We start from the raw sequence: 18,963 nt of genomic DNA, 5'->3' as shown, positions 1-18,963 counted from the left end.
TAACTTGTTTATTTTTTATTAGCCTGCATTATGTATTTTAACAGCCTTATTAACCAATCATTATTGCCTCATTGTTTTTATATAATACATTTGAAGTCATTTTAAAGGCTATTGTTGGCTTAAGTTTGTTTTTATAACCACAAAAACGATAAGAACGATAAGTTTAGGTGTTATTCGTGTTAAAACCATGACTAATTTTCGTTAAGGAACATGGAAACTCAGAGAGAATATTAGATGCGTTTTTGGTGGTAAAATTATTTCTGACATTAAAACACGCTATTAACGTCAACAGCCAAAAAAGAGACAGGATTATGAATGTGCCTGAAAAGTGCCACACGGGCTTCGTTTTCATTTTTTCTTTCTTTCTTTCTTTTTTTCCGGATTGCTGATGTCTTTTCACTGGCATAGATGTCCATCCATCAGTTATGATCATTTGCACTCAGCAGCAGCAGATAACATGACTCTATTAGTCTACAGACAGATGAGTGTGATGAATGTCATTAACCCCTGCTCTCCCCACGCTGACCATCACTCAGCTCGTGAACCTGACGTGGAGAAATGAGGTGGTCCAGCTGTGTAAGGGTCAGAAAGGTCAAGGCCGAGGATCAGTCACATACTACAGGAGCTGCTGTAAATAAGCCTCGGAGGACGTTCAGGAGTGCTGTCTGTCACAATGACAACAGATGCTCACCAGATTTACATCAGAGGAGAATGAGACCAGCATCCTCGCTCAGTTCTCCTCAGCATCCGCAGCCATGAATGACCCTCTGCACACTTCAGTTATCCAGACACACGCAGCTGTCGCTCTAAGTGTTTAGTGTGCTTGAGAAACCCAGAGACCATCTGCCACCGAGCCTTTGTGGTCCTGATAACACGATTCTCTCATGAAGGGCTTACCTTCCTTCCCAAATCTGCTGCTGAACGACCGGCTCGTTCTTGTTCAGAACAGCTGGATCTTCCTCCTGCATCTCGCTCAAGAGCATCTCACTTTCCAGGTGAGAGACATCCCGCAAACATCAAAGACAATCTATCTATCTGTCTATCTTCATCATTATTACAAATTACGATAGAAGTTTCAATATGACATCAAAGCTATTTTAGTTTGTCATACATGTATATAATTTATGTAAATGCAGATTAAGTACAAAGAGTGTTTTTACAACCTGCATGTAACTTTTGCACTTGCATTTATTTGGTCAAATTAACAAAATTCTTGGGTAATACTTTACAGAAGGGTCTCATTTGTTAACATAAATTAATCCAGTATAAACCGACTAACAGTGCTGTGTATTTCTTAAAGCATTTATTTGTTGTTGTTGTTGTTGTTGTTAAAAATACAGTTGTTCATCGTTCGTTCATAGTAATTTAGTGTCATGTGTCATTGTGTCAAAGGTCGGCTCAAACACTGTCCTATTTAGTTTAATCTCACGGGTCTAGTAGTAGATGTTAATGGGGAATGTAATGTGATAATCTTCCCCGTCTGCGGATATAATGTTGCTTAGTTTATTTAAAGAGTTAGGTGAAAGCTCAGATGACATGCATTCGGTCATTTAAAGCTGCACTCTGTAACTTTCTGACCTCTAGCGGTTAGAAAATAAACTGCGTGAATCCAGCGGAAGAACATTTGGTCGTGCTTCGGTTCTGCTGCGCGGATGAATCCTGTTTGAAGGATTTTACCACAGAGGATGGACAAAAACGAAATTATGATTTTTGTTTGCTTTTAACAACCCGGATTCGCGGAGGTTTACCGTTGTGAATGATCCATGGATGCCCAGTTTGCTGTCTCAGCAAAGTTTTACACTTTTAGCTTGTAACAAACATTTAAACGCTATCCACAGCCAGAACTACTTCTCTGTTTATGATGTGACAAATTTCCCTCAAAATTCGTCCCCACGTTATTGAAGGTTTATCAAATTATCACCATACCCCACAGCAGTAATGACTTTATGAACTACTTTACTTCTAAAATCGATACTATTAGAGATAAAATTGCAACCATTCAGCCGTCAGCTACAGTATCACATCAGACAGTGCACTATAGACCCCCTGAGGAACAGTTCCACTCATTCTCTACTATAGAAGAGGAAGAATTGTATACACTTGTTAAATCATCTAAACCAACAACATGTATGTTAGACCCTATACCATCTAAGCTCCTAAAAGAGGTGCTTCCAGAAGTCATAGATCCTCTTCTGACTATTATTAATTCCTCATTGTCATTAGGATATGTCCCCAAAACCTTCAAACTGGCTGTTATTAAGCCTCTCATCAAAAAACCACCAAAAACTTGACCCCAAAGAACTAGTTAATTATAGACCAATCTCGAATCTCCCTTTTCTGTCCAAGATACTAGAAAAGGTGGTATCCACACAATTATTTAGCTTCTTAGAGAAAAATGGTATATGTGAGGATTTCCAGTCAGGATTTAGACCGTATCATAGTACTGAGACTGCTCTCCTTAGAGTTACAAATGATCTGCTCTTATCATCTGATCGTGGGTGTATCTCTCTATTAGTTTTATTGGATCTTAGTGCTGCGTTTGACACAATTGACCACAACATTCTTTTGCATAGACTTGAACACTTCGTTGGCATCAGTGGAAGTGCATTAGCATGGTATAAATCGAACTTATATGACCGCCATCAGTTCGTAGCAGTGAATGAAGATGTATCCTATCGATCACAAGTGCAGTATGGAGTACCTCAAGGCTCAGTACTAGGGCCGCTACTCTTCACGCTTTATATGTTACCCTTGGGAGATATCATAGGAAAACATGGTTTTAGCTTTCACTGTTATGCTGATGATACTCAGCTCTATATTTCTTCGCAGCCCAGTGAAACACACCAATTTGAAAAACTAATGGATTGCATAGTCGATATAAAAAACTGGATGACGAGTAATTTCTTACTGCTAAATTCTGAAAAAACAGAGGTGTTAATTATAGGACCTAAAAACTCAGCTTGTAATAAACTAGAACACTGTCTAAGACTTGATGGTTGCTCTGTCAATTCTTCGTCATCAGTTAGGAACCTAGGTGTGCTATTTGATCGCAATCTTTCCTTAGAAAGCCACGTTTCTAGCATTTGTAAAACTGCATTTTTCCATCTCAAAGATATATCTAAATTACGGCCTATGCTCTCTTTGTCAAACGCAGAAATGTTAATCCATGCATTTATGACCTCAAGGTTAGATTATTGTAATGCTTTATTGGGTGGTTGTTCTGCACGCTTAGTAAACAAACTACAGCTAGTCCAAAATGCAGCAGCAAGAGTTCTTACTAGAACCAGGAAGTATGACCATATTAGCCCGGTCCTGTCAACACTGCACTGGCTCCCTATCAAGCATCGCATAGATTTTAAAATATTGCTTATTACTTATAAAGCCCTGAATGGTTTAGCACCTCAGTATTTGAATGAGCTCATTTTACATTATAATCCTCTACGTCCGCTACGTTCTCAAAACTCAGGCAATTTGATAATACCTAGAATATCAAAATCAACTGCAGGCGGCAGATCCTTTTCCTATTTGGCGCCCAAACTCTGGAATAACCTACCTAACATTGTTCGGGAGGCAGACACACTCTTGCAGTTTAAATCTAGATTAAAGACCCATCTCTTTAACCTGGCATACACATAACATACTAATATGCTTTTAATATCCAAATCCGTTAAAGGATTTTTAGGCTGCATTAATTAGGTAAACCGGAACCGGAAACACTTCCCATAACAACCTATGTACTTGCTACATCATTAGAAGAATGGCATCTACGCTAATATTAGTCTGTTTCTCTCTTGTTCCGAGGTCACCGTGGCCACCAGATCCAGTCTGTATCCAGATCAGAGGGTCACTGCAGTCACCCGGATCCAGTACGTATCCAGACCAGATGGTGGATCAGCACCTAGAAAGGACCTCTACATCCCTGAAAGACAGCGGAGACCAGGACAACTAAAGCCCCAGATACAGATCCCCTGTAAAGACCTTGTCTCAGAGGAGCACCAGGACAAGACCACAGGAAACAGATGATTCTTCTGCACAATCTGACTTTGCTGCAGCCTGGAATTGAACTACTGGTTTCATCTGGTCAGATGAGAACTGGCCCCCCAACTGAGCCTGGTTTCTCCAAAGGTTTTTTTCTCCATTCTGTCACCGATGGAGTTTCATTAATATTTTGTTTATCAAAACAGTTATAGGCCTATAGCTTTAAGATGCATCGACCTGATCGTAAATGAAATTAAATAGTCATAAAATAAATTTTCCACTTTTTTTGTGATGTAGATCCCTTACGTTTATACACATAGACATATATTTTCACCTCAAAAGAGGATGAAGGTAATGTAAAATAGCAATTTAATCCCTGCATGATCTAATTAAAAACTGATGGTGTTACAGCGCACCCCAATGAGGTCCCTGAAAAAAGCAATTCAAATAGGACTACATGTATCAAATAAATATTATTAAATGTGTTTGTTTTTTTTTTACTTCTGATTCCATCATCACAAAGTCAGTAGGTTTTCGATTCAAATTCAATCCAAATATTCAACCATTCAACCACAATGCCTTATATAATATCTTGGTGAACTAAATCATAAACTTTTGTTGGTTATTTTCTGCAATAATCATATTGGCTTTTTTGTTGAGGGAACCTTGTCACTTCACAAGACAGTAACTGATGGACTGCAGTGTTGAGGATTATTGTGATGTTTTTATCAGCTGTTTGGACTCTGTTCTGTTCTGACGGCACCCATTCACTGCAGAGCATCTGTTGCTGAACAAGTGATGCAATGCTACATTCCTCCAAATCTGATAAAGAAACAAACTCATACATCTCAGGTGGCTTGAGCGTGAGCACATTTTCAGGATTTATTTTTGTACCTGTTCCTTTAAAAGGGATTTCCCCCACAAAAAGTTGTATCCTGACTCGTCTCTGATGATATGAAGGCAGTGTTGTTATTCCCCTTCTGTGACAAGAGCTAGTCAAACCTGTTGTGTTTGTATGCTGTCGTCACAGCTCTGGTTTATACAAGCACACGTATAAAATCATGACTTCAGGCTTATAGTACTGCAAACACATCTTAATTCAACTAATAAAAAGTTCCTTACGTTTCTTTAATCATTCATGTACACAATGTTCCTCAGCTATGTGTACAAATACACACAGAAAGCATCACATGTCTCAGTATTTCCCCTCAGTTATGACAAGCTTGAGTTTCGATGTTACCTGAACCATGTGGAGTAGATGAATCATACACCTGATGATTCATAGAGACATCCTGGATGTAGAAACCTTTGACAAACACACAAATTCCCCCGTATTCCCCTGCAACCCCCCCCAAGGAGGCTTCATTAAACATCGTTGTCAAACTGACACAGCAGTGACAGTAAGGAAAGAAGTCCAAGCCAATGAGAGCATTATGCTTGATCACATAGACTTATTTGATACTGAACAAATAACAAACAGAATCAGACTGATTTATAAATGATTGACTTTCTAACAGACTAAACAACAACCACATAACCATGACTGTGGTCTAGCAGATGGATCCATAACCCACGGCCTGCAGGGTTGCGTAAGCGCACACTGCTGTGGTTTATGGGCCGGTGGATGTATGTAAAGAGTCAAGAGTGCTATAAACACAGCTCCGGTCTGTCTGTGCAGGTGAGATTTACAGGCTATCTATGATTAGTGCTCATATCACTGGACACTTCTGACTATAAATGTCAAAAACACATGAGTTGCACTACACAAAATAAAGGGGCTCTTCACAGCGATGCCATTTCAGTGAAGAGTTCTAAAAAGAATCATTATTGTGTAGAGCATTTCTATAATCAAAACTCTAAATGCAATGGAAATGTTCCATGGGTTTTAAAGGTTCTTCTTGGAACCATCAATGGCAATAAAGCTTTATTTTTAAGTGTAATATGAAGCCAGTCATTCATATATCATAATGCCTTTGCAAACAAGACAAGAGCAGTCTGTGTAACAAGTCTTATAACAAATTCATAAACACTAGGTGGATGACATATTAAAACAACTCTTCTGACACTCTGACTCATAGCTTAAATATGAATAGGCTTCATACAGTAAACCATTATTGCAAATAGTGCGAATAACCCCTCAAAAAAACTATTTTTTTTCCATCCATCACTAAATGCCTGCAAGAATACGAAACCATTTGATCACAGGCAGCAAACACGACTCTTTCACTGCATTTAACCGTAAGGTAGTGGCTGAAAGTCTAACCAATCAAAATGTGTCAAATGTCAAAATGTGTTCCTTGAGCACATATCACTTTCTGCTACAATTTCCTGGAAGGTTTTATGGTTTCAATATAAGAAACGTAATACAACACAACATAAAGCATTCCGTACAGCAGCTTAACTCAAGCATTTACAAACTGAACGTTACAATGTGTCCTACGAATCATCATTTAAATACTCAGGGTCTGGCACTGTTTCCTGCTTCACCTGTGCTGCACAGTGTATTAATGACAGATACATATATTTTTATTTGCATACTTTAGATGCATTGAAGTGTGAATGTTAGTACAACTGATTGAACACTGTGCATTTACTCTAATGACGTCAGCTGCCTTCACCCAATGCACACGCAAATGCAAAATACTTTAATTCAGTTTGCATACAGCTTTTACCAGGTCTCTGAGTAAAACATGCACCCCATGTGTAACACAAAATCTTTTTCTTAGTCCACGTTTACCAAGCAACAGAGATTTTATTATTAATATTAAAGCATACCTAGCAGTCTCACATAAGAGAAGAATTTTACAAACAACATATTACTCTTGCAACAGTGAAATATACATTAAAATATACATTGAAAATCAAGCATTAATCAGATGCTGTCCTAGATTTTGCATATGTTGTTTCTATGGACGTTTAAATAAGCACAGAGAAAGGTCTGTTTAAAACTCTTCCTCATTCATTTGGTCCAGCAAACATCACACAGCCCAACTTTCACTGAAGAGCCAACATTTGACCAATACATTCATCATCTTGCTATACAAATGTAAAAAAATTTAATTATTAACCCTCACTTTTGCACACCCTTAGTTTCTTCTGTGCAACACAAAGCTGAATTTCTGGGCAATCTTTGGGAATGCCACTAAATCACCGTAAAGGTAGTCTATTCGCTATATCGCAAGTCTTCAAAAACCATTGTGTTTTGCATTTTGCATTGTGAACAAACAATGCTTTTTTGTGAGAGTTTCAATATAGTGAAGAGTGGCCAGCATATTCCTCACCAATTCACCATTGTGTTTTATGAAAGAAGGAAAACTATATGATTTTGGAATGTCATGAGAGTTCATAAATGACAGAATTTGCATCTTCGGATGAAATAACTCTTGAAAAGGCAGTGATGAATGGAAAGTTGAATCATTATGAAAGAATCGGGCCTATATACTGCTCCTACAGTATATGTGCATCAGTTGGCAATAAAGAGGTCAGGCTGTTTCTCATTCTTCATTCTCAGCGAGTCACTTGTTGGCTTGCGTCTTCAAGATAGCGCAGCGTTGAGATACTTCACACATCCATCACAAGAAAATATGAAATAGAAGCATAAATACACCTACCACTTCAGACATGTTAAAAAACTACCCATGAAATCACAATTTTTAGGGGTAAACTTCAAAATCAGGCACTGGCTCTGAGCCAGAGGACCTGTTCTTCATCATTTATGGAGGTGTGGAAGTGAAGATGATGCATGTCTGACGGGACACGCTCACGTCCGGATGCTGCCGGGGAGTAAAGGAGTGTCCGATGTGATCCGCACACCGGTTTCCTGCAAACTCGGAGAGAACGCTGCAGAGAAAGTGAGATAACAGAAAAGATCAACATGCAATTTCATCTCAAAGGAGTTAGTAAATCATGAGAAACAGAACAACTCAATTCTAGATTCCTGAACAATGAGTTGTTCCAAGGAAAGTTGTGGCAAGGTCATGTAGAGAAAACAGGACCGATTAAGTTCACCGACCCATGTGCTGTTCCTGGCAGTGTCTGAACTGCTGCTCCGCATATCATTTGATTTTTCTCTTTATTTTACGAATCATTAATGCCACAGTTGTAAACACAACAGCTTTCTTCTAACATTGAGAGGGTTTGGTGACAAGACATCAGACGTTCAGCCAACGGTCCGTGGACTGAGACCATGAACTCTTGCTTTTAGATAAAAAGATGTGCGCTTAATTGTACTTAATGTGCACTTCAAGTCTTAAAAGTATGCTTTCAAAACACCATACAATATTAATGAATTAGTGCAATTGAACACTTTCTTATTACACTTCTTAAAACGTGCACTTTGTAATAATGCCAAAACTTAATATAAATGTACGAGAGTGCAATTTATAATTACAAATCTAAATAAATAGAAGTGACATTAAAGTAGGTTTTAGTTTATCATAAAAGCTTGTCAGTACATTCAGCAGTTCACTTAAAGCACATTTAAAAAACAACAGAGTTATGGAATTACATATGAAGATGGGTCAAAGGTCAAATGGTCACTCGAAGTTCAACTAATTGCACTTAATATACTACAATACATTTTAAGTCATTTGTAAGTAACCTGCAATTGAGTGTAATTGGTTCACTCAAGTTTATTCTTAATTCGAAGTAACCCACATTATTTAAAGTATGCTAAAGTCAAGTGTATTTCTTTCTCACAAGGGTTGACCCTAAGCTTTCATCTCACTGCATTGGAATCTCATTTCACATGTGAAGAGGATATTGACATAGACTTAAAGAACAGCCAGCTTATTTTTGGAGGGGACTATGATTGTGATTTTGACATGTGAAACATGTGGAAAAACACTTTAATATTTTAAAAAGATAAAGTATGTTATGACCCTACAGAGAGCAAATAACAAATCCGTGCTCACTGACGGCATGCTGAAAGTTAGTATATTCTTAACAAATGTTTATATAAATGGCATAAAGGCCAAAAATCTAGGTGTTGCTTGCCAACACTGTAGAACATGAAAACAACATCAAGCAAGCAGAGCGGGAGGAGTGAACCACCGCTGATGAGGAAAAGAGACTGGATTCAAATCCAGAGGAGAGGAAGTGATCAGATGGCTGACAGACAAGAGAGCAGTGTTTGTGACAATGTGGTTGGTTACGTCACAAACCCCTCAAACTCACGAGAGAACACCGGCACACACCCCTCGCTTTCCTCCAGAGCCACTGGAACAGCCTTAACTACAGGCAGGTAGTGTGTTAACTAACACACAGATCCACGCTCAGCTGAGAGAGAACTACATTAGCACGAGCACGTTTGTGCATGACTCATGACTTGTTTTATGCAAAACAAACTGTGGGTGAATCTCACGAAAGTCCAGGTCATATTTCACCCCAAGAATCATTCAGACAGTGTGAGAAATTATATTTTGCATGTAAAAAAAAAGGGGGTTTTAGAACCACTGTGATTATTAGCATTGCAATATTATTTTCATGAATTTTGTATTATCATAAGTTCTCATTACTGTAATGTAAAAAATTTTTTTTGTAATGTACACTACCGTTCAAAAGTTTGGGCTTTGTAACATTAAAAAATGAAGTCTTAATAAAAAGAAGACCCTTTAGCATTTATCTGATCTGATTGATGAATTTTTTTTTATATCTGTTCTTTATGTGAATATATGTTGAAATGTAATTTATTGCAGTGATATAAAGCTGTATTTTCAGCATCATTCCTCCAGGCTTCAGTGTCACATGATCCTCCAGAAATCAGTGTGATATGGTGATTTGCCCGGTTTTTTTCAAGATACTTTGATGAATAGAAAGTTCAAATAGAACAGCATTTAAAAAAATGTTTTTTGTAAAATTATAAATGTGTAGCATTGCTTCTTTAAAGAAAAAACCTTTGAACATTTTAACTTTTGAAATCACGAGAATTTAAACGGTCGTGAAAATAGTTTTGGGGGTGAAATGCATCCTAGATGTGTTTTCATATTGCCATAATTATTCAAGGTTTTGTGAAAAATCAATGCAAATAGCTCATAAAATCGTATTCACTACTTACACTGGCTACTGTTGTTGCGTAACTTCCTGGCTTCGATGTCATCAGACCTCTCCATTGAAATCTGCAACTCTAAAGACGGAATAAAATGGTTTATTTATACATTATGTTATTATATGCAACACATGTCATTTCCAGATACTAATCTAGACAAACAGTGTTACTGACTCAGTCCTGCTTTCTAAATATAGCTCTCAACTGGACCTGTGACACACACACACAGCGGCAGCATCTGAAAGCAGTCATAGAAAGAACATCATCCAGGTCTGTAAATGCTGACGAAAGTTCAAGGTTTGCAAGACGCCACTGAAAACAGAATTTCAGGAACTTCGAGACTCAGATGGTGAGGAAAAGAAAGTAAACTGTTGTTTCCACTCACTTCCATCGCTCGTGGAGTTGAAGCTGCTCTTCTTGCTGTCCCAGGTGTCATTGCCGCTGTCCCGCTGCAGCTCCTGGGGCCTGACCGCTGGCTTCTTCTTACTCTTGCGTGTGCTGATGCGAATGATCTCTCGCACCAGCCGGCACTCGGCCTCCTGCTCCTCCATGCTGTGCTCCTCCACAATATCCGAGATCAGCTGACTGATCTCCCGGGAACACCGCAGGAACATGGAGTCCGTGGTGCACTTGGCCAGCTCGTTGATCTCAAACTCAGAGAAGACCTCCATGAGCTTCCGGGTGATGAGTTTGTCCACGTCTTCCATCCCGCTGCTGTTGAGTAAGTCATCCTCTGGTAAACTACTGAAGTAACTCGGACTGTCCATCTCGAATTTGGAAGTGGAAAATGATGCATGCTCCTCATCTTCTTCAATGACGGATGTGTCCACCTTGACGCCCCCAATGCAGACGTCAGGATAGAAGCCGTTCTCTGTCTGTGAAGGACTTGACTGGGTCTCCACCGGCGCTTTGGGAGCTGAGCTTTCGCTCGAAACGAGACAAGGCAAGCGCTGGCACACGCGGTACAGTCCACATGTCAAAACACTGCAGAAGAGCCTCCTGCAGCTTCTCACAGAAGCACACGGTCCGCACATACACGTCCCCAAGACGGGCTCCTCTTTGACCGGGAGAAAGCTTACGGTCTCCGGCCCGGTCGTATTTCCATTGGCATCCTTGTTGACTTTGTGTCTCACTCCGAAATGCTGGATCTCAATCTCCACGGGGTCGACAGAGCGCTCTCGGTATGGCCCTTCCTCAATGGGACCACTGGTCCAGGACGGGGTGCTCTCCATAGGGACAACACTTGGCCCAGACCCTCCTCTGGTGTCTGTTTCTGCTGTTCCCTGACGCTGGACTGAGGCCTCAGGGTCTGTTAAAGAGACATAATAGGAGAAACTGGAACGAGAGGAAGGGTTTATCTTACACTTTCAAGCAGCCTCGCTAACAAAACTGCAGCGAGTTGTCCCACATTTCCCCAAGAGATGCAAACCAACCAGTTTAAGAGCCGTTTTGCATTTGCTTGCTTGGCTGTTGTCATTGTTAATAAGTCCTAACACGTAGGAAGTTAGGCTTAGAAACACTTAGAAAGTTTTTTTTTGTGTGTCAACTAAAGCCTTAAAGTGAAACAAAGGTATCATTAGTAGTCAAAAATTATACATTTTAAAGACTGCACATGTAATTTTTCCTCGGATGGCAGATTTCCGATCATGCCATCTTAAGTACAGTAATAAATTTGAGGCGCTCAGATATACTTGTCTGTTTTCCACTGTGATACTGTTATGCATGTGAAATATATAATACAGCAAGCAAAAGAAAGTGAAATTGTTCTACATGTGAACTAGGGTTGAATTAAGTTCATTGGGGGGCATTTTTCTCAATCATATCAATGCAAAAACTGTCCAAATCTCCCCTACATAATACAATCAGTCGAAATGTCATCCTGTATCACTTCTAACATCATCACTGTACTGTAATCATAAAGTTTGTGTATAAAGCTGGCACTACAGCTACCGGTTCTTACTATAAATGTTGTAATATTTGTATTTAAAGTGTACCATATTGCTCACTACCCATTTTAGGCAGACATTTCTATATTTGGTGCTGACGTTTACAGAGGACAACAGAAGGGAAACTCCAAATATTATTATTAGGAGTATACAATCTGTGTCACAATAAATTATGTGTAATATATAATATTACACTATATATTTATAATCTACAATATACTTTTAACAACAGATCATATATATATATTGATTTACACATACTCAGTTTGAGGAGGACACAGTCGAGGAAATACAGGTGAATAACGTTTTCTACACTTCTGGAATAAATTACATTCAAAAAGCAGATTTAAATTAAAAATAATAATTTTCAACTTATATGGGGTTTAAGATTACACGATAAAAACTGCATGATGCAGAGTTAACTCTATACACGTATTTTAATATCTGTTTTAAGAAAACAATTGAGTATTTAATAATTCGGAAAAGATCCTAAATTCGCAGAGTCCCCAAACAAACACAGCGACGCAAAACAATCGCGTCCAACCACAGAAGAGCGGCTGGAAGCACACTAACTAGTGCACTAGTTTACCACTCCGGGAAATATTTAAACTAGGCCATCTCAAGGAGTAACATTCAGAAGAATAAGAAAGAATAATCTTTGTTATTGTTGGACTTTACTCACAGCATATGGGGGAAATGTCGCCGTCTGACGGAAGTCCGGAGAGCACAAAAACCTCGTACGAACTGGATTTCACTATTAGTCCACAAATATCCCGCAGGTGCTCAATCAGCTGCTCTCAGACTGAAGCACAAAGAGCAGAGAGTGAGGGGGAATGGTTAGACCGCTGGTGTGTGAACACACGTACAGGTGACACTACACCTGATCCTGATTCAACAGGTGCACGGGACATGGACACTGGTGACGTCATCCGCGACATGCAAGGCTGGCCAGTTTCATTGACTGTCAGTCAGACCAGCAGCCGCTTGCAACCGAGGCTACACGTGGATTAAACATGAAAAATATCCACTTTATTATTTTTTTTTGGGACGGCTAGTTGATCTACATTTGAAAATGATTGATGCACAGTGAACGCAGCGGTGAGATCTTTAACCAACAGATGGAGTCATTGTTCCTCAGATAGGGCAGAGTTAAGGTATTTCTTTATGTGAAACTAAAGTTCAATGTGTCCAGAATAGTTAACACCGTTTTAGTGACACATGTTAGATTTACAAAAATCAAATATGTTTGTAGACCAAGGGGGCGTTTTGCCTTTTTTTATTTTTTTTGGTGGGGTAAAATGTCCCCAGTCTGACTAAGCAATTTTCTTTATGCATTTCTAGCGAATATAATTGAATATTATCATGAATTAAAAAAAATCATAACCCATTTGAAAAATAGCTATGGTTAGCTGATGCGAACTTGGTCATTTTTAAATAAAAAGTCCATATTTTCATTCAGCCAGCTAGTTAGAATACATTTGATGGAAAAAAACAAAGGATTTGACATTCAGATGGGAGTAACTAGTTATGAAGCCAGCATGCTGCTGAAAATTAGATTGTTTTCTGTGAAATGTTTTCTCTAAGGTGCATCACAAGTGTAAGCTTCACTTTGAATGCTTCTACATCACCCATCAGCGTGGTCCATAGATATATATATAACTTTTGTTTTTACCATGGCAACCATGGAATTAATCCAAAAAGAATAGTGGATTCATTCCTCTTTACGTATGATCATGTTTGAAACTGTACATTACTCATCCTATTTCTACAGAAAGTCACGACACAAACTACATCCATTTCAACAGTATTAGGAAATTCGAACAGCATCCTCAAATGGCAATAACTGTCAAAGACACTTCTTCCATTCAAGTGGCACGTTGGTCTAGGAAAATTCAGCTTTATTTACAATATAAAAAGTTACAATTTGGAAAGTAAACTCTTTGTGGGTTTGACATTTTTATTAACAGTAAATGTACAGCCTTTGAAAGGGTGGTGCTTCAAGAGTAGAGTCATAAATGGCCAGGACTGAACAGCAGCGCAGCAGATCAGTCGGAGCATCCTATAGTCCTTGCAGAGACCAGAGCCTGATGACTTACAGCCTCCCAAACACACCCCTTATCAAGGCTGCAAGAATTTGAAAAGAAACTATTAATGGTGAAATGCTGGAATCATGCAAGTACACAATCATTAAAAACAGCCTAATTTATTTTTTACGGGCTTTTAAGATGTAGGCCATGAACAAAAATATTACTGCAGTATTTAGTATACGCATGTTTTCTGTACCTGCTCAATGACCTACTGACAAAGTGCTGTACATTTTAGTATGCCATGCAGAACACTGGATCACACAATGCTGATTTAAAGAGGCAAAAATAACACTTTAGTAGAGCGAAACATGCAGCTAGGTCAGTTTGGTACCCCAGGTCTGTCTGACAGACTGGCAGCTGCTGGATAATATGGCCGAGCATGTGGACAATCACATATTTCTTGATCAAAATCCCATTCTTGTTGAAGCATCAGTGTAAACACAGATGGTTTGCATCTGTCTGAAATGTAAACAACGACGGGAAGAAATAAACCTGCACTTTACATTCTCATTCTCAATAGTCATTTAACGTTGATATTTGTGTGGCACTGAAATTGGTAACTGTGAGTTAGGACGGTGATTTGAGTTTTAACGGTGACAGCTCCTACACGAAGTCATGCAACAGTGCAGTATATAACGGTTTTTATAATGTTCACTACATTATACACTTTTCTTTTAAATGGTGGTTAGCACACTATGAAGTAAACTGGAATCCCATTCCAAACATGGCTATAAACATCCTATATTACACTTAGGAAATGAGACGGCCCACTACTTGAAGCAAAGACAGATTGCTGTAAATGCTTAAATAACCATCCAACTTTTGGACTTTACAGTATTGCTTGCAGAGGGCAGATCATTTCCTGCTAGAAACCAAATATAGATGTTCTCGGTGTAGACCATAAATGAAGCAATTGTACTCACTTTATAGCAGACGTTTAGCTCTGCTTCTAGATGGAGAGGTTCGCTTCCTGGAATCTGACTGGGCTCCGTTGACCAAAGCCTGCAGGGCTCTTCTGGGCCACCTCACACTTAGAGGCAGAGGAACCCAAACGGTTAACTTGATACTGGTTTTGCTCCCCTATGGCAGAGGGAACAAGAATGTAATCCTCTTTGGACTATGCAATGAAATTATGGTGGAGCGCTTTGGAGCAAACCTTGTCTGTAGCTGCTGGAAAGTGTAGGAGAACTCCTTCGGATGGTACCTTGGCCAAACGCACTTGGAATGGCAGTAATGAGCCTGGTGCCATCTGGATTTACACCGAATTGGCTTTGGACTCCTTCGGGACAAGGGGCTGAAGAACTAACATGCTTTTGTACATTTTGAGCTGGTCTCTGGCCACGGTAACTTGGAGGTAAGGAACTTTGGAAACCACCACGGCTAATGTCACCAAAAGCCCATTGGTTCTGAAAACTGCCAAAGCTGCTTGCGAGTGGTTTATTAAGCCTCACGTGGACTGTATTGATCTCAGATCTAGCAATAGTGGGTTTAGTGGCACGGAATCCTGATTTACTTGAGGTCCTTGACAGCACTGTACTTGGTATGTATGGGGTTCTCTTCACAGAAGAGAAGGCCTGAGACCCGGTTTGGGAAGAGCTGGCATAAGTGCTAGTGGCTGGCTGTTTTCTATAATCCTGGTTCACTTGAAAAGGTTTGTATGGAGCAGTCTGACCAGGGGCAAATGGTACTTTACGCTCTGGAGAGCTAGTATGAACTTTGAGTCTACTGGATTCTGCTCCATCTTCAACTTTTTCAGGCGCCTGCATCAGGATAGCACCAGAACTGGCAAACAAGGACTTAGTCACATCATGTTGAGCCCCACTTCGAGAGGGGTACATGGGCTCAATGATTTGATTAGGTTGACCACGGATGTTGTAGTTCTGCTGGAATTTGGGGTGAGTGGATTCATATTGAGGTGGTAACTTATATCTCTGAGCACTTTCTGAAGCCTCGAGAAGAACCCCACCAGTGCTGGCCGTTGAAGCACTAGCGTCATTGTCCCTACAATCATTTTTGGAAGGTTCTCTCGGCTCAGGACTGAGATTGTATTGAGTTCCACTCATGGAATAGTGAAGAGGCTTATTCCAGGATTTGCCCTGACTGCTGGGAGTCAATCCAGTATCGCTAGAGGTCTGACTAGCCCGATAGGGGTCAACGTGCCTGGGAACTCCAGGTGGTTTCACTGAATCTGGTTGCCCACTATAGCTACCAAGACCTTGAGCATATCCTCCACCTTGAACTAAAAAGATTGGCCCTGAGCTAACAACCGAAGGCTTGGCCTCAGTGTACTTAAACCCCTTCAGCAATGGTCCATAACTGCTACCAGCTGTCTGGAGTTTGTGAGTACTCTGGCTCCCCACAGATGAACTATACTGTTGGGAAACCGGACTTGAGAAGGAGTTTGATCCAGTGTTTGGGCCTCTTGAAAATAGGTTTCTAGGAACCTCAGAGTTCAACTCCACATGGCCATGTGTTTTTTTAGGAGGCTTTACTGCTAACATCTTGTTAGATCCTGGAGTTTCAGCCACCCTGTAACTAGATACACCTCTAGATGGTTTTAAGGGGTTTGGTTCAGGTACATTTAGGTTTCTCACCGAGGTGAACCCACTCCTAGATGAGGTAGAAGCTAAGCGGCTACCAGGCTGCACATTTTTGAAGGCATCAGCAGCTGTGCGAGACTCGTGTTTAACAGAGGGTGGACCAAAACCTGACAAGTAATATTTAAGATCAGAAGCAGAGGGCTTATAGCCTATCATATGATTGTCTTGATTATCACTTCTAGCACAAGTCTGACAATCTTCTGAATTTGATCCCACAAACAAGCTGTTGTCATAACTTCCTTGACGGTGGGGCAGGCCAGCAGAACTGGAAGCAGGATCGTTCCGGTTTCCCATTTGTTTCCCCTCAGGGCCAATCACGGGGAAAGTGCGTGCTGAAACTCTTTGCAAATCAGTGGTTGGCATGCTCCCTGTTAGAAACACAACAAACAAAAAGAACACAAGCAGCATGAGACGGCAATGTTTCAGAAAAATATCATCAGTGTGTTTGACTTACCTTCATAACTCCCCAAACAGATTACATAAGCAGGAAACAAAGCTAAGTGAATCCTGGAAGCAAGCAACAAGTCAAACATTAGTAAAGAAAAGCACATGTTCAGTTGATAAGAAATAAAGTCAGTTCTATGCTCACCTTATGCAGTATGTGAAATCCATTGTTAAATAAAGCACCCCAAAAACACAGAGTAATCAACAGCTTGTCTTCTAATGCCCTCACTTAATATCTTCTGGCTAAACCTCAGTGGGAATGCTTTATAGACTTCACACATCACCTTCAGCCAATCAGCAATCAAGATGCCTGCTAGCTGCAGCTGTTAACAATGATCACTAATAGTATCAATAATCGTATCTCTATTTTTGAGCATGCTTTATAAATAATGCAATAATAATAATAATAATAATAAATAAACATTAACTATAAAAGGTTTTTTCAGGAAACCTAAAATGGGTTTTCTGTGGTAATATTAAAATAAATAAATAAACAGTATCACCAAAATATTACCTGCTATTTATTTTAAATAAACTTAATTAAACTGACTACATAGGTTATTCCAATGAAAATAATTGTAAAAATATATATAGTATGTTCATGTCATGTCAAGATTTTTTTTTCTTTACTTTTCCAGACCTAGAAAATATCTGCTGATTTTAGGTTTTCCATAAGTAAAGAAGCCATGCAATTAACCTTATTTTCTAGACTTGTTTGATTCTTGACTTCAAACCTACTGCACATCTCATCTGGCCATAATTATATTTTCATCACTTTGAACTCACGTCAATGAAATACAATACACACCGTTTGCATGGGCTGAACATGGTAAAGAAAGCATACAGTTGATATCATTTATCATATTTATATGGGAAACTGCTTGCATTTTGTGTTAAAGTTCAGAGAATTGCAAAATATTCATTTTGTATAATGTATAGTGGTCAGGCTCCACATCCGGTATGTTTTGAATCGAGTGCTTTCGAGGAAGAGGCTTCTTAATGCATCAAGCTCAAGTACAGACACGTGTTAACAGTATGGGGTTTCATACCTTAAGGAGGTATGAAAGCCATTAATACAGTCTAACACATAGCCTTACCTCACACGCGCCGCTCTGACAATTTCCCATTCCCAGCCGTTCACATTTGATGGATAGGGATCATTAGTGTCATTCTCCCGCAGTCAGCAGGAAGGAGAAGCATCCGTCTGTCTCCTGATACCAGGAACTTTAAGTGCTGAGGAGATCTTTCACACTGGCCTACTTTACCTTGGCATGTCATTTCATCCTATACATTGTCCCTCATTTATTCCTCCAACCAGGGGTGAAGTCAGGATGTTGGAATGGAGTAATTTCCTATATATTAACAGGATCCCTCACAAGCTCTTCACCTGCCATTATGGATAGTCATGTAACTGTGTGACCTTTACACGGAGCTGCATGTGATTAAAAGTTGACATCCAAATGTATGTTAGTATGTATGTATGTAACTTAGTGGCTGTTAATATGTGGCACTTGCAGATGTTTTCAGCTTTCTGTTGAAAGGGTTCCTTAAGATGAATCAGTGACTCCTGTTCATCTCTGTTGGGGAACAGCTAACATCATCAGAAGTGTTCCCAGCGGTGCGAATAAAGCGACTCAGAATGGAAACCATGAAAATAAATAAAAATGTTTTTGTTTCAGCTGCAATGAGGCTCATTAATCAGAAAACATGTATCCAGGAAAAATCGCTCCAAAACCCTTTGTTTTAGTGTGCATTTCTGAGAGAGTTTTTAAGAATAACTCCCTCGTCAGCAGATTCTCCTCAGCAAGCAGTGGCATAGAGGAGAGAATGTCCCATTGTGAGGTGTAGTGTGGATCTATTCA

The 18,963-nt window shown here is 39.6% G+C and overlaps 2 protein-coding genes across 2 annotated transcripts; both read right to left on the bottom strand.

Moving 5' to 3' along the window:
- Window positions 1-6,710: 6,710 nt before the first annotated feature.
- On the bottom strand, window positions 6,711-12,896 carry LOC132104513 (keratinocyte differentiation factor 1-like). The gene is made up of 4 exons (XM_059510039.1): window positions 12,653-12,896; window positions 10,410-11,333; window positions 10,034-10,102; window positions 6,711-7,818 (listed from the first exon to the last, which is right to left on the bottom strand). The coding sequence occupies exons 2-4, from the start codon at window positions 11,254-11,256 to the stop codon at window positions 7,739-7,741; spliced, it is 996 nt and encodes a 331-aa protein (XP_059366022.1). The 5' UTR covers window positions 11,257-11,333; window positions 12,653-12,896; the 3' UTR covers window positions 6,711-7,738.
- A 955-nt stretch (window positions 12,897-13,851) lies between these two features.
- On the bottom strand, window positions 13,852-17,362 carry zgc:175136 (uncharacterized protein LOC100136863 homolog). Its single transcript, XM_059510038.1, has 5 exons — window positions 17,247-17,362; window positions 17,112-17,164; window positions 15,214-17,025; window positions 14,981-15,137; window positions 13,852-14,094 (listed from the first exon to the last, which is right to left on the bottom strand). Exons 1-4 carry the CDS (start codon window positions 17,267-17,269, stop codon window positions 15,007-15,009), a joined length of 2,019 nt encoding a protein of 672 aa, XP_059366021.1. The 5' UTR covers window positions 17,270-17,362; the 3' UTR covers window positions 13,852-14,094; window positions 14,981-15,006.
- Between the last annotated feature and the right edge of the window lie 1,601 nt (window positions 17,363-18,963).

This window comes from Carassius carassius, chromosome 25 (genome assembly GCF_963082965.1).
Source record: "Carassius carassius chromosome 25, fCarCar2.1, whole genome shotgun sequence".
NCBI classification, from domain to species: Eukaryota; Metazoa; Chordata; class Actinopteri; order Cypriniformes; family Cyprinidae; genus Carassius; species Carassius carassius.
This window is presented reverse-complemented; position numbering and strand designations above follow the sequence as displayed.

Coding starts and splice junctions, on each gene's coding strand:
- zgc:175136 (XM_059510038.1), bottom strand. CDS start 17,269: ATGGATTTCACATACTGCATAAG. Junction 17,026..17,111: donor CTGTTTGGGGAGTTATGAAG/GTAAGTCAAACA, acceptor TGTTTCTAACAG/GGAGCATGCCAACCACTGAT. Junction 15,138..15,213: donor TTCCAGCAGCTACAGACAAG/GTTTGCTCCAAA, acceptor CCTCTGCCATAG/GGGAGCAAAACCAGTATCAA.
- LOC132104513 (XM_059510039.1), bottom strand. CDS start 11,256: ATGGAGAGCACCCCGTCCTGGACCAGTGGTCCCATTGAGGAAGGGCCA. Junction 10,103..10,409: donor CAACTCCACGAGCGATGGAA/GTGAGTGGAAAC, acceptor TTCCGTCTTTAG/AGTTGCAGATTTCAATGGAG. Junction 7,819..10,033: donor ACGCAACAACAGTAGCCAGT/GTAAGTAGTGAA, acceptor CTTTCTCTGCAG/CGTTCTCTCCGAGTTTGCAG.